General features: G+C 39.6%; 1 protein-coding gene across 3 annotated transcripts in view; it reads left to right on the top strand.

Moving 5' to 3' along the window:
- Positions 1-17,714, top strand: part of ATP8A2 (ATPase phospholipid transporting 8A2) — a 335,578-nt gene that overhangs the window by 204,017 nt on the left and 113,847 nt on the right. For all 3 annotated transcript variants that reach the window (XM_061374620.1, XM_061374621.1, XM_061374622.1), the window contains one exon: positions 16,757-16,831. In XM_061374620.1, the coding sequence (XP_061230604.1) occupies positions 16,757-16,831 (75 nt within the window). The remainder of the gene's footprint in view (positions 1-16,756; positions 16,832-17,714) is intronic.

The following is a 17,714-nucleotide window of genomic DNA, read 5'->3' as shown; positions in this document are numbered from 1 at the left end:
TTCTGATGTCGTACTCTTGCTTTCTCAGGTCAATAGCTTTGAACATGAGATGTCATTGGCCACCACTAATGTGTAGAAACTTCTTTTCCAGCTCTGATCTGTCCCCAAAGCTGTAAACTTGAGTTCCAAATTTAAAAGAATGCTCCTTTATATGACAGTCAGACCCACCTGCATTTAGACAAAAGGAAAAAAATACCGGGTCTACAACAATCAGCTACAGGATGCTGCTTGCAGCATTGCTCATACTGTGTCCTGAGGTGTAATAGCCATGTTAAGAAGTAGAACAAGCTAAATCTAGGGTTAGGGTTATTTTCATCAATACCAGCTTTATTGTTTGGGGAAGGATCAGGGCAGTTCTTCTTCCAAATTGCTCTGCAGTGGTGACATGTTATGTCTCAGAGCCACCTGCCCATCTTTCTGTCCTATTTTTAAATGCTTACCTAAATCTAGTCTCTTCAGCAAAGAATATGAAAACCTAATGCACCTGAATCTAAGAAGGTCTTATTCCATGATGTGTTTCAGTGCATTAAAGGATTTAACCAGTACTGTTCAAAACTGACAGCTGGAGAATGCCTGGAGGATGACAGGTTGTCACCAGGGTGACACAGGGTGCGCTCTGTGTGTATTTTTACTTAGAATGAGTCTCTCTAGGGCCCAGGGGTCTTAAGTAATGCATGAAACTTGAGGAGAAATTGTCACGCTGGCTAAACCTGTGGGAAGGGAAGCTTGCTTTCTCATTTGTGGTAGTCTCTATCATGTTGCTCCTGGTTAGGAGGATCTCTGACCATTACGAGGATGTTTTCATGAGGTCATGGCTTGTGTAATGATTGTGAACACTACTTGTAAGCGTAGCTTACGCATCAGGAGAGTTGGTTACACATGTCCATCTTTTCTATATGAAGGAAGGGCATCCTTCTGTTGCCATTATTTTCTGAAGTTATTCTTACTGGCCTGCCACATGTGGTCCTTTTTCTTCACATTATTTGTTTCTGATCTAGATAGGCTTCCCTGAAGTGATCCTGCTTGTTTCACTTGCTTTTTTCTCTGAGGACGTGTTATAAAGTTGTTAAGGATTTACATGGTGTCTTCTATCATCTCTTTCTATAAATCACAAGCACTGAAAGTGGAAAAGTAACAATCTTAATGTTCTTTTTCTGTCTTCTGCTGCAATTTTGCTGCTGAATTGGACCATTAAAGTCCTGGTTCCTTCTCAGGCTTGGACTGTTTGGACCTGAAGGCAGATTTGGAAACTGACAGCTGACTGGGGGTGGTTCTTGTTTCAACAGTCAATTCATAGGCTCAGAAAGGGAAGGTTTAGCACTCCTGCTCAAAGAAAACACGGACATCTAAATTTTAAAATATCTCAAATGATGAGAATAAAGTGAAAATGTTTTTACAGCTTATCAACAGAAATACAGCAAAATCCTTTTTTAAAATAGGTTATAAATGGTGCATATCTTATAAGGTTCTTTTTTACCTTAATCTACAATTTATGGCATGGCTTTTCAATAGGAATTGTGTGGTGTGTAATACAATATATGTGCTGAAGTTTCAGTTTGAACCTGAATAACCTTTATTAAGTTTGTTCATATATGGCTATTAAAGTGGTTTACAGTAAGTAGTAATCAATCATAATAAATTACATATGTTGATACCAAGTAGTAACTCCAGTCAGTGCCCACAGCAGAGTTTGATTTGAAGTAACCTATTGCAGTTAAATTGAGCACATACACACAATTGGCTGAATTTAATTGCCTGTTTACTGTTTGGTTTCATGGTACCACACGAGATCTGAGTACTGGAGTCTTTGAAAACTGATGTGTCCAAAGTTTTCAGCTATTTATCTGTCAGATGTGGTGAGGTGAGGTGCAGAAGACCTTTAGAGAAAAGACTGAGAGGAAAAAACCAGCTTTAAATCACTCCAGGAAGAGCTTCAGAAAACAGAACCCAAAACAGTGCTTCTGTATTTTCAAAGCGGCATATGCAGACGTAGCTGCATGAGTCTCATTAATTTCATCTTGAGTCGTGCAGCTAACGCCCCATGCAGTGTTTTGAAAATGTAGGAAGTAAAAATGGTCTTAAACTAGACATCTGGGCTTCTATGCAGTTTTCCAATGATAACGTCTGATGCATGCCATTAATAAAGCATCATCCGTGGGCTAACTTGTTAAACTATAGAACTCTTTGCAGAAGGCTTATAAATCAGTTTTACTTGAAAAACAAAACAAAGAAAAGAAAGTTCCATGAGCTCTTCAGCAATCATTGCTAAGCACAAGGCCCTTTTCCTTTTGAAGTGTGAACCTTCCCCTCTCCCCCCACCTCATACTTTTCAGCTGTGTTTTTATTTTTTTGCCGAAGTTCTTATCAGGTACCCATCTGAATTCTGGCTTCTAACTGTTTCTAGTAAATGGAAAACACCTTCCTTTTGCTGGTTCCTTTATTCCACGAGAGGTTCTGTACAATACAGGTGCCAGGATAGGGAAAACACCTTTTCAGAGGGGAAGATGCTTTGCTGGTTTCCTGTCTTTTTTATATTGGTGCTGACAAGAAGGTAGTGATGTTAGTAACTCTTTAGAAGCTCAATACTAAAAACCCTCTCAATAGCAAGGAAGATGATCTAATTAACTACTTCTATAGATGAAGGTCTTGAAGAGCGAGATTTGGTTTTGCCTTCAAATACCAACAACTAAGCTGCTTGTAGTTAGCAGATTATTCTAAGAATTCCAGAAATGTAACTAATTTAGTCATTGCTATACTGTAGTCTCAAGTATATTACCATTTTGTGTCATCAGTTTGACAAGGGTTCTGTTTTGCCTTAATCTGGTGTAAGTGTATGAGGAATTGCTAGATATGTAATAGTGAAAAAGTGAGCTACTCAGCTTTTACACAACTGTCTTCCATAGCTTTTGGGAACACTGGAATCTAGTAACTTGCTTGTAATATCTGTAATTTTGGCAAGCTAATGGCAGTGCATGAAGAGCAAGCTAAGAAGAGTAATAGCTAAGAGAGTAATAGTAATGTTCCTACTTGCCCTCTATAATAGGGCAAGTAGGAACACTTTCAGCCATGAAAAATAGCTTGCAGTGTTCTTTGTGACATACTTGTTGCTTTATTAAACTAGCCAAGGTGTAAGCTATTTTGCAATACTGGATTTGCTTCAAGATACACGATTCATCCTTGTAAGAGGTTGTTGGTTATGGTTCTGAATCTAGTGCTGTATTGAGAAGCATTGTGCTGTATTAGGAATAACTTCAAAAGATTTTAAAATTTCCATATGAAGCAAAATGAATTTTCCATGAGCTGCGAGTTATACCTTATCTGAGACACCTTGACACTGAGCGCAGATAAAACCTGTAACTACCATTATTCTTTTTCCTGTTCTGGTAATTCTTTGGAAAAACTATAACAGAGCAGTTTTGAGTACAATATTTGGTTATAAATACAATTTAACTGCAGGCTTATCCATAAGAATGAATGTGAGTTGATTTTACAGTCCGGTAGTATGCATACCTATGTCATACTGCAAACTTGCTGTATAAAATGAATGTCCTTTATTTGCTGTGCAGATGCTTTGTTCTTTACTGGAAGCTTGTTCTTCGCTGGGAGCTCTGATTTTCCAGTGATTTCCATGTATTCATATAAACTGATTTCTTGAGCAAAGTGCCTTGTTAATATGAGAAATTACCCAAGAGTAGCCCTGGCAGTTCCTCACTTCCTTAAATCTCAGGTTGCATCTCCTACACTTGGCAGAAGGTAAAAGCTTTTATTGAATATAGTCACCTGTTTCTTGGTATCTGAGGTTGAAGTCTTGAAATGTGTAAATCGGTTGTGCTGTAGGTCTGGGGCAGGGTGGTCATTTCAGCCAAAGGTTGAAATCACCTGTGCTCTGTTTCAGCAACATGAAAAATACTTTGACCCCAGAGAGGGCATGTTGTTTGTGGGGCAATTGATGTGATTAAAATGCAGCTGCTGTAGCTTTTACTTTAGGAAACGCCTCCTAACTTGTCGAATACTTTTCCCTTTGGCAAGAAAATATTCAGTTAGTCTCTAGTTAGGACACTGCAATATCTGAGCAGAGGTAACACGTATTCATGCTACAACCTGATGCTAATGAGACAAACAAGGTGGAGGATAGCTCTCCAGGAATGACTGAAGGCACTGAGGACCAAAGGTTTGTGTGTCTGCCCTTTACAAGGGACTTCCAGCCTCCTGCAGCCCAACAATTAGCCATGTCATACACATGACAGTTCTGAGGTTGGAGCAAAAAACTTCCAATTGCAATACAACTGGTGCAAGTAAACACTTGCCATCTTTACAATTATCTGAAGATCTAACTTTATGGCAGTGAAAATGGGTTGGATAGTGTTTCTGGGGATTAAGTAAAATTAATGTTTTTAACCCTAAAATTTTAATTATAATCAATATTTTCACCTGAAAAATGCCTAGGCCACTAAGGGTAGAAGATCTGATATATCAGTTCTGGATGCATTTCCCTTGAAGTGGTTGGACGTGGCTGTATGTGGTGGTGCATTCTCTGTTGTTAGAATTGAGCAACTGAGACAGATCCCAGTGTAAAGCGGTTTAAAGTTTCCTCTAATATTTTTGTAGTGCAAGCAAGATAATAAGCTTTTTCCCCCACCTTTCAATCTTCAGTGCTGAAATCCCCAAGCAGTGAAGTGAAGGCTATTTCTGACATCCTCTTTTTCTTCACATAGTCATCCAAACTATAAACAAATGTTCCCTTGCCTGCCATATGGGCTTGCCTCCACAAGGAAGTTACAGTGGTTTAACTGCAGTGTGATTGTAAATCCACTTAAATTGGTTCCAAATGTTCTGTGAGCACCCTAAGCTTGATTTAAACTGAAATGATGGCCTGGATAGTTTGTCCCGCAGACTTAAAACCTGCATTTTAAATTAATTGAGTTGATTGTTGTACTGCAGTATGGAAGATGTAGTCTTAAATGAAACATTAAGTTGATGTCAATTGTGATATCCTATTTGCTGTTGAAATGACTCTTTCTGAAAAAGTGCTCCTGAGAGACTGGAGGCTGGGATGTTTGCCTTGTTTAATTCCAGATGGGTCTCCAGTGTCTTTTGAGGGAGCAATAGCTATGCTGTGGGTTGTTTTCAGTTCTTACAGGGAGCTGACTACCATAGGTAGTCACCTACTATAGATGTGGACTGGCTTGCTCAGTGTTAACACCTGGAGGAGTAGGAGTTTGACTGTCGTGGACTTCTGTCCTTGGTCTGAGTAGACCAACTGTGTGGGGATTTAAAAAACTTTGAAGTGCCAGACAGAATGAGGTCTGTGTTTATAGCATCAGTGAGGTCTCATGGTGTGACTATAGGACTAGATAAGAGGATGTTTGAGGGTACTAAGCCTGTCAATGTAGCTCAAAGGACTGCATAGATTGAGCGTCCCAGATTTCAGACTAGCTGTGGGCTCTATGCAGCGAAAAGAGATTTCATAGCCCTAAATGATTTTGCTACTGCAAAAATCTCTCTGATGTCTAGAAAAAGACTAATTCTCTAAGCTGCTAGCAGCATTGTTTAGAAGAAGTATTTATTTCCCCATTCTGGCAAAAAAAAATCTGTAGGTGATCTAGGGTACCACAGTTTCACAGCTCTATTCTGTAGGTAGACTTGGTAAAAATTTGTCTCTACCAAAGTGTTGTTCAATATAGCGCATTAACCGGCTGATAAGGTTCTTGAAATTTGAGGAGTCATTCCCTCAATCTTACTTGACTCATAGAATCACAGAATAGTTAGGGTTGGAAAGGACCTTAAGATGGTCTTACCAGGGACACCGCTGGTGTCCTTGTTGCTAAGTAAGTAGGTCCTACAAAATAAACCTGTCAACTGCTGCACTGGTTTTCTGCCTCATGTAAGGGCTTGTGCTTGTTTGAACCCTACCTATATCTCCTTGTTAAAGGATGCTGTGTTTCAGAATGTTTACAGAGGGCTTATGAGGGAGCAGAAAACGACCAAGAAATAGAGCTGTTGCAGGTTACTGCATATGCAAGGCACAGGAGACTTGGAATATCCACAAATCTGGATATTTGTACATACTGAGACCTGGGAATCGCATGGTCCATTTTCTTCCCTAGGGCTTGGCATGCATGCACTGTTAAAGGTGGTCAGTGAAGTAGGATGAGCCATTGGTCTGAATGGGTATGGCTGTCCTGATATTCGTATGCAAAGTCAGCATCTACACTTCCTTCTGGAACTGAGATGCTCCTTCAAAGAGCTGATCACTTTCTCCAGCAGCCAAGATCTTATGAGGTCTGCTATGTGCTTCAAAGCATGAAAAGAAATGATAATGTGTATGATTGGATCAGAAGTCTCCCTATACAGGTAGCTGATAACTCTATATTGTTTTGTGGTTGCCTTCAGTTTACATAGTGTGCTGTGCGGCTTAAATTGCTATATTCTGCACCAAGGGGAACTACTTTCCTGAAGATATATGCTGATGCTATCTAGAATGAGAGTAGAATGCAATGGGGAAAAACCATAACTGTGATTTAGTTGGACAAATTTTCATACAATACATGGCTTCTGTAAAGAAGAATTTTTTTCTGGAGCCTCTGCTGTGTTCTGAAGAGCTCATTGTCCCGAGAATGCTTTACAAGGAAGTAAATACACATCTCCCCTGCATTCAATTAATTTATCATATCAAAAATCTGTTTGTCCCCTCTTGCATTCTTTAGGTGCTTTTCTGCACCTGAGTCTAGTTCTGAAGCACAACTACTGTTGAAGGACTAGAAGGGACTTACACAGCAGCTGAAGTCATGCTATTCTGTGTAGGTCAAGTGAAGCATGCTGTGGATATTTTCTGTGTGTATTTCCCTGCTTCCCACTGTCTGCTGTATTGAAAGTTAGCGACACTCATGCTCTTTACTGCAGTTAGTTTGTGGAAATTCTACTCAGGGTATAAATGCACTTTGTTTCTGAAGTAGCTTTGGGTCTCGTACAGGTAGGATTTTTGCAGTTTATATGAATTTGCCTAATTTTCAAATAAGCTTGTGGTTAGTTTTTCTTCATGAATTTTTGTTCCATGTTGCGTAAAAGATGGCAAATACATCTTCATTCTCAGAGTTGCTACTTACAGCATTGCCTAAGCTCAAACCTTATTTGTAGATCTTATCCTGTGAATGTCACCTTGGGTACATCTCAGATCTTCCTTGTGTATAACATCTTGTCACCATCTCAGATCTTCCTTGTGTATAACCACTCAGTCTTACTGTGTGTTTGTGGAACTTGGTGAGAATCTAGCTAAAGCAGAGGTTTATCCTTGGCCTGAGCTCACAGGCAATTTGGTGGTCATTGGTCATGAAGCGTTTTCCCAGCAGGAAGGTAATGGTACAACAATTTGCGTCAATTAAAAACTCATTTGCAAAATGCTGTGAAACTAGAAACTGGTTTGTAGTAAACATCGGCTGTCTACTGCAGCCTCCCCTTTACTGCCCAGCCTTTGTAGGAGGGTCATTCATAAAAAGAAACTCTGTTGCTTGCTCAGTGTAGTGAGTGAGTGTGCAATACCATCCCAAAGGCACGTAATGAAATCTTGAACTGGGTTCAGCAATCATATGAATGCATTGCCCCTGTGTATGAACTTCCAGGTTTTTCCTGTCCAAGGTATTTTTTCCCAGCTACTCTGATTTTTCTTTGTAATCAACGCTATCAGAAAATACAGCAAATGCTTTAAAGGCACACCAATAATTTACTTGCATGTATTGCAGTGAAAGAAAGCTAATCGCTTATTGAAAGGAGTTCAAACATTATTTCTTTAGTGAGAGGTACATTAGTAAGTCATTTGCCAGTGAAGTGATTGCATGTGCTTTCAATGTGCTGCATATTTTGGCAAAAGATGTTTAGCATCCAAGTCTTTCAGCTTTTGCCAGCATGTAAAGAAATAAATTTAGGGTGAAATTACCAATATTGTATTTTCCACATGAGAAGAGTGGCAAGAGAAGCAGGGGAGAGACCTTTTGTGAACTAGTCTTGGAGCCTTTAGGGAAGGGGTAGTATGTTTAAAAGCAGCTGTGTAAAAAACCAAAATGGTAAGTCCTGTCTGGTTTTAGATTGTCCCACTGACCAAGAAAATTACTGTACTAACAAATAAAAATGGAAAATAAGTAAGATAAATACTAGGGGGCTTTTTTAGATTTCATTGTGTCTTGGTAGTTGTGGGCTAGAATGTTGTCTCTGTGCTTCAATGCTAATAGAGTTGCAGGTAATGAGAACCATGGGCTGCTCCTGTGATTACTGCTGTAAAGGTTTACTCTTGTGAGTATAACAGAAGATGAGCTACAGTTTCTATAGTGGTCTGGCTTTTCTGTTGCTAATTTTGCTGTTTTCCTTGAGTTTTGAGCTGTCACAAAACTTTATATAAACTTCCTGGATAAAAGTAGCTTAACATAAGGGCTCACAGAGAATAAATTTTATTTCATAGGGAGGAAGAGGGGGAAAGCAGACTTGCAAGGGGAACCTGGCAGTTCATGCAGCCATAATAGAGAATCCTAAGGGGACTGCAGTTCCAGACCTAAAATGACCTTGCTACAGAACTGCTCCTATTACACTTAATTCAGCAGCTCTGCAGAAGAATTCCTTTATGTGGTGACAAGAAAAGCAAAATCTGTGAACCTGCATTTATAAGTAACATAAGGGACTTCTGCAAATAAAAGTAAGAAGGGAAAGGATTGAAGTGAAACATCCTATAAAATAGGAGCTGAATAGTGATAGGGTCTTGGTCACCATCAGCTTTATTCAGTCAGTACTTGGGAATGCATTTGGTCCTTGGAAATCTTAAAATAGTTTTGATCACTTCAGGACATTGTCTAGGTTCATACTCAAGAACTAAGACTTCACAACTGTGTTTTAGCTACATTAAATGAATATTGATCTCCTTATTGCTTTTCATCCTAGTGCCCTTTGTACCATATGCAGATATAAGTGAATGCCTTGGTATGTGGATTGGGAACTGCCTGCTTCATTAAGTAAGCTACATATAGCTGAAGTGGAAGCTGCCAGCTACACAGTGCTACGGAAAGAAGCAAACCAAGAGCAAAAGCAGTACTTTTTTTTTTTTAATGAATAACAGCATTCCATAGTCCTATATTTAATTTAATTCTGTCTTCCTCTATCCTGAGAATATTTGCTGCTACAGGGTTAGTGCTTCTAGATTCAAGGAATTTTTTACTATGTGTTTCTATGCAGCACTATCCCAGGGTACTACATGAATGAGGTCCAGGTTGGGGATTTTTTGTGTCAGTTAACTGGATGTGAAAACAGGATACGGTGATGGTAAAGAGAAGGACTGATTGTACTCGCTTCAGGGAGTGTACGTATGTGTACGTGACAATCTGTGTTACAGTAAGGCCAGATCCAGCTTGGGTGGGACCAAGTGTATTCCACCAGTGTCCCACAGAAATACAGCTCCACAAGGATAAAAGATCCCAGTGTGGGTATTTAGATACTAGTTTTTTGCCATTTCCACTCTTTCCTTCCCAAATGCACAGAGTGTTGTGTTTTCAAGGTTTTTTGCATTTTGTGTGCTCATTGCTTGGGCCAGGTTTGTGTTAAAGCTTCTGATCTCTGTGTTCTTCTTTAGGTATGAGAAGTGTTGAAATATTTTGTTGTTACAGGTTTGTGGTGATGCGCTTTATTAAGGCTGTGTTGAGCCCTAGTGCACAGCCCAGGTGTGAAGAGGCTCGGTGGATTTAGCCTGACTTTTGACTTGCGGCGTTATCAGACTTCACTCATGGAGTGCTGTGTGTTTTGTTGGCTTTCCTTTTGCTGGTACATCCAATACTAGATTTGCTGGCCGTTGATCTTTTCTGTAGCTATTTCTGTGCTTTCCTTTAATTGCCCTTACTTGGGTAACAGTAGTAGCATCATTTTTCCACAGTTCCCTAATCTTCTATTTTAAATATTGCTTTTCTTGCTTTCTAACGTCATTCTTGTTAGTGGGTTCCAAATGCTTAGCAAAATTTCAGATGGATAAGTTACCTGAAGTTGTTAATGTTTCCTCACCTATTAGTATAAATAAACTTACATCTTCTCTACTGCTGAACTAAATAGATAATAGAACAAATTAAGAAAAACAAACCCAAAACACTTCTGTTACCACTTAGTTTCAGACAAGCCAGCAGGTCATTTAAAACTGTGTAATATCATGTCCTTATCTCTTTCTGTGAGATGTGGGTCAATTACACAGTTGTGAAAGTTGTATCAAGACCAGTCTGGAGTGATTACATGCTGAGGAGATACCATAAATTCTCATTAATACATGCCAAGCTATTAATAGTCGTATTGTACTTTGGTTCCACAGTGGTGTGCTTGTACTCAAGGACAGGTGAAGTTGATGAGGCAAATCTGGGAGGGGAAAAAACCGTACCCCTCAAAAATTTTACTGAATTAGCTCCAACACTGCACTTACTGCTGCTGTGTGTATAAGAATCTCTTCCATATCCATGGAAACCTTTCTTTAGAGCTACTTTCTTTTTGCTAAAGACAGGATTGTTAAGAACAGTGTTTGTTTTGTAAAAGAAGGTACTGGGAGTTCATAGCATGAGTTTCCATTGTTCAGCCATAGACAGTGGCCTGGCATGTTTCCAGCTTACCAACCAAGCACCTGAGCTTGCCTTGCTCCCCTAAGTGTAGGGATGGGAGGTAGATGTAGCCAGCAAGCTCCTGCCTTATTTTGTCTCAGCTGGCATCTTCCAGCCAACTCAGCATCACTTCCAGCAAGAGTGGGGCACTACTGGCTTTGTACGATAATGATGGTAGACTTCCCAGCATCATCAGTCTTAATAGTGTTGCTCTGGCTGTGGTTTGGACTGCCTTGAGCAGGCAGGCATGCTGGAACTCTGCATCCTTAAGGGGCTTGACTGAACTGTCCTGAGTTTCATTTCATTTTTAAAAGCCAGTATGTGAGTCCTGTCACCCCTAGGGTGTCACATATGTAAGGGATGAGTCAATCCTAGTGTAGCAGTGTCAGCTTTCTTGATACTCCAGGAAACTTAAGGAAGGATGAAAAATAAACTCAGAAAAGAGCTGGATCTGTTTGTAAAAGGGAAATGTTCAGAGGAGCTGCTGAGTTTAACCACATCTTTGGGCAAGTACATCTGCCCTTTGGCAACAAAGCCATTCTAATCGCATTATCATAGGCTTGCTTCTGCAAGAGTTAGTGCGCTGGAAAAATATTAAGTCCCTGGGACACTTCACACCACAGAACTGGAGAAATAGCCTGCCCTTTCTTTACTTGGCTTTTTAAGATTAAAAAAAAAAAAAAGTTACAACTCTCTGTTAAATTTGTTCCAATGGGCTGCATGTTCATTCTACCAGTGACATAAATACTGAATGCATAATGTGGTATACTGATTAGGTGTTCATGTAACTCAAGGAACACAAAGAGAAACACCGCTGCACTGTAAAGGAGAAGTTGGATGGCCTACTATGTTTTGTTGGTTATTTTTTTTTTCCTTTTTTAAACACATTAATAGCATATCAAGGCCAAATGTTGCTGGAAAAGGCAATCTTCTTGTGTCTTAATGGCTAGGTCCTTTGATGTATACTACATAGTCATCTGCAGATGTGGTATCTTTCCACAATGCTTAGAAGTCCTGGGGCAAGGAATATGGCTGTTCTCTAATGAGGAAAAAAACCCAGAGGTTTACTAATTCTTATTTAAGTCTTAAGGATTATTCTGAGGATTTAAACTCTAAGAATTGCAGTTTGTGTAACTGTGGGGTGGTGCTCCTCTTGCCCCTCATGCTGCTTCTCTTCTGCACTTGCCTCTCCTGTTGAATGTTACCTGTGCTTTGGAGGAAGGATGTCAACAGTCACATGGAGAAGCACAGAAGCAACATGTATAAGGAAGAAATCATATTTCCTGCATATGAGCAGAGAAAGATGAAGCTGATAAAACTGTGCTCTTCAGTATGCTGAAATATAAACTATCCGTAGTCAGCAACAGAAGAAATAACAGCTGTTCAAGCTTATTTAATAAATTATTGTTTAAAGCCAGGAAACCTCTATTGGTTGCTTTGATATGTTTATCTGACCAAGCTTTGAATCATTGTATTGGGGGGGGAGGGGGTTGGTGTTAATGAGACAAAAAGAATACTTTAAAAATAATCAAGAAACTTTAAAAATACTTGTTAACACTGGGGGAGAAGGTTGGAGATGAATCTTAAGCTTAAATGGGCGCTTGTTTGGGGTACACGGGCATAGAGCAAATGCTTTCCAATTGAAAAATACCAATCTGTTTTCAGCAAAGAGTTAATAAATGGTGGGGAAACTAAACAGAGCAAGGGCAATATTCATTGGCAAGTAAAGTGAGTCTTGGGCAGCCATGCCTACCCTGTCAAATCTTATTAATAAGATTCTTCACCTATATTATAAAATTGGTGCTGTACATTCTGTAATGAAGGGATTACTTAAAGGCTGTGTGCTTTTGGGCAGGACTAAGAGCTTGGCATTGAGACAGACATCTGTAATGAGAGATTTTTAATCAGGATACATTATTAATGAGCTGCACAGGAGACACACAAACCTGCTTTATTGGGCAAATGGTAAATGAGTCTGTTTGGTAAGAGCATGCAAAATGTGTGTGTGCTGAGAGAGGAGATTTTGAGACTTCAACTCATGTCTGAATAGTAAAGGCATCCAGCCTGGCTATAATTGGTGCCTGTGGCAATTGTTGATACCCTGACTACATTAGCTTTTTGTGCCCTTTAGCAGAATTGGCAAAACATTTCTAGTACTCGTTAAGCTGTCTATTATCAAGACTTCATAAATACACATATTTAAAATAGATGATTTGCTATCCCAGTGCCTTAGAGCACTGAAATAAATTACTTCCCACTATTTCAGGCATCAGTGTTGCATTATCGCTTCATTATGCATGAAGCGATAATGCAATTAAAATTTGCTTTCCAACTTGCTCAAGTGGGACTACTTTTGAAATAATAGTTGATCTTTTCTCAAAATACACTCCAGAGCAGGTGGATGTGCTGGGCTGGTTTGCTTAGAGATCCTCGGTTTGCCTGCAGCTGAAGTCAATATTAACCAAATATTACCAGCTGTTGCCTTTTGTTGACCTCTGGAAGGAGGCAGCAGTTTGATTCCTCCCCTCCTTCTCTGATGGCAAAGTGCCCACATCACAGCTGGCATCGAGCACTTCAGCAGCAGGGTTTCTTATTTGAACATGGCCACGCTTCAAGGCAGGAGAATGGACTAGTTTTCAGTTTGCAACATGTTCCACTTTTTTTGTGCACAGTACCTACTGGATTCAGATCTTTGCAATATCTGCTATAGTCAAGCACGGCGATATACCAAGCCAGATTTCAGCCTTGGGTCTGAATCTCTTTACATTTAAATTGGATCTCTTGTTCCTTGGGAGAAAAATACGTATTTTGTAGCTGAGCTTTTCCAGCTTTTTGGCAGCCAGGTAGTAGTTAAAAGTGAAACAGTTTCTTTTTTTCCAGCCAGAAAAGCAGTTTAATAACTTTGGGTCCATTTGTTTGTAGCAGTACTGGAGTTGAGCCCCATGAACCCCTGGAGCTTGGCAAGCCAGGCAGACTTGGCAAGTTTTCCTACCAGCTTACTAAGTCTGAGTCAAGCATGGATTGTTGCAAACTCAAATATATTTAGTACATTTTGTTAACATGAGTGTTGAGTTGGAGGCTTTTTTGTGTTGGTCTTTTTTTCTTTCTTTCTTTTCTGACCTTAAATAGTACCATATTCTCTCTACAAGCAGCTGGTCCTTAAACCAGGCATGACGGTTTATGGTTTGTGTTAAATTTGAAATGAATGTATGTATTAAACAGTACCTGCTTTACTGTTGATATTAGGATAATGAGGAAGTATACTACATGCTTCCTCTAAGTTGGCATTGGAGAACGTGGATCTCTGGAAAAGACAAGCATCGCTGTCATTTTCCAGTACATCCTAATTGCAGCAGCTTTTGTCCTCTGGAGTATGTGGTGCTGGCATACCTGTGTAAGCACTGGGAATGTTCTCACTTCTAATTTTCACCTGTATGGATCCTGCCAAAAGAAAAATAGTTCAAATTTAGCTTTTGAAATAGCAGAACATTGAGGTTTCTTGATGTTAATTCCTGCAATTCTTACAGCAGCCTTGAAATAAGGAGAAAACTTTCAGGTAGAAAAATCTTCCAATGTTTAAAAACATTGCAGGAGAGTTCAGATAGTGACATGTAGATACCCATTTACCAGCCAGACACTTCCATCTCAATATTCACCTCTAGTAACTGACTAATGTTGAGGTGGCTTTAGCAGGTTCTTTAATGAATTGGGTGGGCAGAGTTGGGTTCTTGAGTTGGGATTTTTCACTTCTAGTTTGACTGTCTGCTGTCTTGCAAGGCATCTGAACAACTTTGGTTCTTTCTAAGTTATATGGTTGTATCTTCACTTCATTGCTGCTAATATGTTTTTGGGGAAGTGTGAATCTAAGATGCTAGCTTTGCCTGGCTTGGGGCTTTTCTCCTAGCTGTAGGCCAGGTACAAAAAGTTTGGCTGCTTTGTTTTACTCTCTTGGTGGAAAATCAGAAATTTCTGTTGCTGGAGGACTAGTTGTAGGAGGCTGTGGTTTCAGAAAGCAGTGGTTTCCTAAATAGCATGAGCCAATGTCATAAATGGCCTTAACATTTGCTTTGCCCAGTGGGGTAAAGAAAACTGAGCAGAGCACAGGCTGAGGTTGCCAGCTGGGCTTCTGGTTTGTGAGCTGTTCATGTTTTCTGAAATTGCTTCCGTCATTCATAGTTGCAATTAATTGCAAGATGCCTAGATCATCATTGCTGAAGACCTGGGAATATGCTTGTTTAAAGTTCTGTTTCTTCCTAGGAGAAGAAACCCTCATGCTCTTTACTCAGCGACCCCAAATTAATTGTGGTTGCTTTGGGGGATCTCAGGCTTTGTACCCAAGATCTATCATTATCTTTCATTTGAAGTGCTGAGGTATATTTGAAGTGTAAGTGTGAGACTGGTCGGTATGCTGCTTTGGGTCATTTGATTCTTGAAAGTGAGATTTAGAGAGCAGTGATCTTTCAAGGTACAGTAGAGTTCATGAAAAAAGTTAGGATATAGAATGTGTCTGTCTTCTGTCCTTTTACTGGACAGCAGTGCCTATCTGAACAGCTATTTGTTGTTCTTGTCTGTCTTACAAGTATTTTAATCTTGCCTTAAGTTCCCACTGTCCCATGCTGAGGAGTCCTAGTCTGGTTGGATATTGCATCTATGAAAACAGTTGTAGGTTTCGATCCAATCTTGTCATCTTCTCTTGTCTTCTTTCCTAATTACTCTATATCCATTTTGAATGGGAGCAGAGAAGAGATCAGATGACATCCAGTTAAATAATCATCTGAGCTGTTTTGCTGGGACAATGAGCCAGAGAATAAATGATGGTAGTAGGAGAGTGCTGCTACGTGAGTGACAGAATGGTGTCAGGAAAGATGCCTGGCTGTGCGTGCCATTGTGCAGTGAGAAGGGAATAGGCATGGGCATCACTTGGCTGCTCTGCAATACCTAGTGCATCCATCGCAATGTGAACTTGTAAAGTAAATGCAAGGCAAAACGTGTTGAAAGGGGCTGGGAGGGAGAGTGTTCCCATACACAATGTTGAATTAATTTTGAATGAAGTACCATGGTACAGTGTGGGTTTTAAAAGGGACTAAGGCACAAATTCACAAGAAATCCTTCATTATTAAGTGTAACAATTCAGACTGATTAAGGATGCCCTTAAATTGCTGATTATTCTTCCAGTTTCCAATTTACTTGGGAAAATGTAATGCTTTCCTTTCTTGTATTCTTTCCCAAGCTTCTTTCAATGGCCATTAGTGAACTTTGTTCCAACCCAGTAGTGAGTTCTTGCTTCAAAAAGCTGCTTAATCAAGGCAAGAAATAGGCTTAAGGAAGCTAGGTCCAAGGAAATCCCGGAAAGAGTTTAGCTATGCGCTACGGCTTACAGTGGTTTCCTGGGATTGTGGCGTTACAGAATTCCCTTGGTTGAAAGGCAACTTAGAGGCCATCTAGTCCAACCTCTTGTGTCAATTAGGGTGAATGCTAAATTCAAACCAGGTTGCTCAGGGCTTGTCCAGATGGGCTTTGTAAACTTGTCAAAGAATGGAGACTCCACAGCCTCTTTGAGTAACCTCTTTAATAATGTTTAAGTATTAAACTGATGGTTTATTACAGAGCAATGTAATGTAGACAATACAATTGAAATGTAATTACAATTATATTGCTGATAAGTTGGTATCACTGTAATTCTGGGACTGTAAAAATAGCACATGGTAATCAAACAGAGCATCCATCAAAATATTCTTACCTGGAAAATTCTGGGTTTTGCCAACCATGATGCAAATGAGGTTGGGTTCTGGCTTCAGGCGTGTTAATTCGCCAGCAATAAGGATGTTGGAATAGTTGAGGCCATTTATTTTTTTAGAGTCATGATGCAAAGACAGCAAGTTGCTCCATCACCTGAGTATTTTATTTTAAACAAGCAGTGCTCTGGCAGTATTTAAAATGTAAGACTTTAGAAGAGAATAACTGCCTGTCACTGGTGATAATTAGTTTTAGAGCATGACAGGCAGCTGTCTCCAGGTGGTGGTATGTGTTCCACATCTTTCTCCTCTACTGTAAACGGAAACATGTACTGCACTAGTGCTAAACCTTCAGTATAGTACAGCTCAGTACAATAATCTAAACCTGCTTGTAACTTGTGTTTGTTTCAGCTTTGGTTTGCTTTCGTTAATGGATTTTCTGGGCAGATCTTATTTGAGCGATGGTGCATTGGTCTGTATAATGTGGTAAGTGCTACGTGTTTTAACTTGGTAGTGCATGGATTTCTATAGTACTTTGTGTCCCTTTTCTCACAGGTGTCTTGGATGTACGTCAGGAAAGGTGAGTTCATTTGTAAAAGCCATTTTGAAACTGCTCTAAGGTAGATAAAGATACATTTTGGATGGTGTTTTTATCGCAAAATTAAATTTGGGAAAACGCCTTGAAAATACACATTTGGCCTAATGTTTCCTCCTTTGGCAACTTTAAATGGAAAATTGGCAGCTTTAAAATGAAATTGAATTTTCTCTTCAGTCTTTTGTATGGATATTCTGCTGACTGTTCATGTTCAAAATAGGTACAAAATCTTTGGGGGTTCGTGTTTTTCTCAGACTCTGTACAACTGATGCTCAGAGAAATGTCAGATGTTTTGGGTTGACTCATGCTACATTAGATACAGGACAGGAAGTACCACTACTGTGCCACTGGCATTTTTCACTTGAACCAAGAACAGGATGTGTCAGTCCAGAAGTGATTTTTGATTTTCATTGTGCTCTGCAGAGTGCCACATGTGCTGTATGATTTTATCACTTTAATCAAGAATATTATGTAATCAATAACACTGATTAATGTCTGGAGGACCTGTGGGACCACATTCCATGGCATACCACAGATCTGTGCTGGTGTTTCAATGATGTTACCTTTATAGTGTGATGCCACTGATGAGTGGCCTGGTGCCTAGACTTATAAGGACTAGGTGCCTAGGACTCTTAGTGTTGAAAAATCCTTTGTATTTCTCTCTTGAAGAAGGAAATTTAATTTTTTTTTCCTTAAGAATACTCATTCCAAAGACATCCTAATACAGAAAAAGCCAGCAAATTATCTCTATCACTGAGTAATATTAATGAGAAT

This window comes from Neopsephotus bourkii, unplaced genomic scaffold (assembly GCF_033783945.1).
Source record: "Neopsephotus bourkii isolate Nb327-2 ecotype Australia unplaced genomic scaffold, CSIRO-AGI_Nbou_v1 NB_1638, whole genome shotgun sequence".
Classification (NCBI taxonomy): domain Eukaryota; kingdom Metazoa; phylum Chordata; class Aves; order Psittaciformes; family Psittacidae; genus Neopsephotus; species Neopsephotus bourkii.
This window is presented reverse-complemented; position numbering and strand designations above follow the sequence as displayed.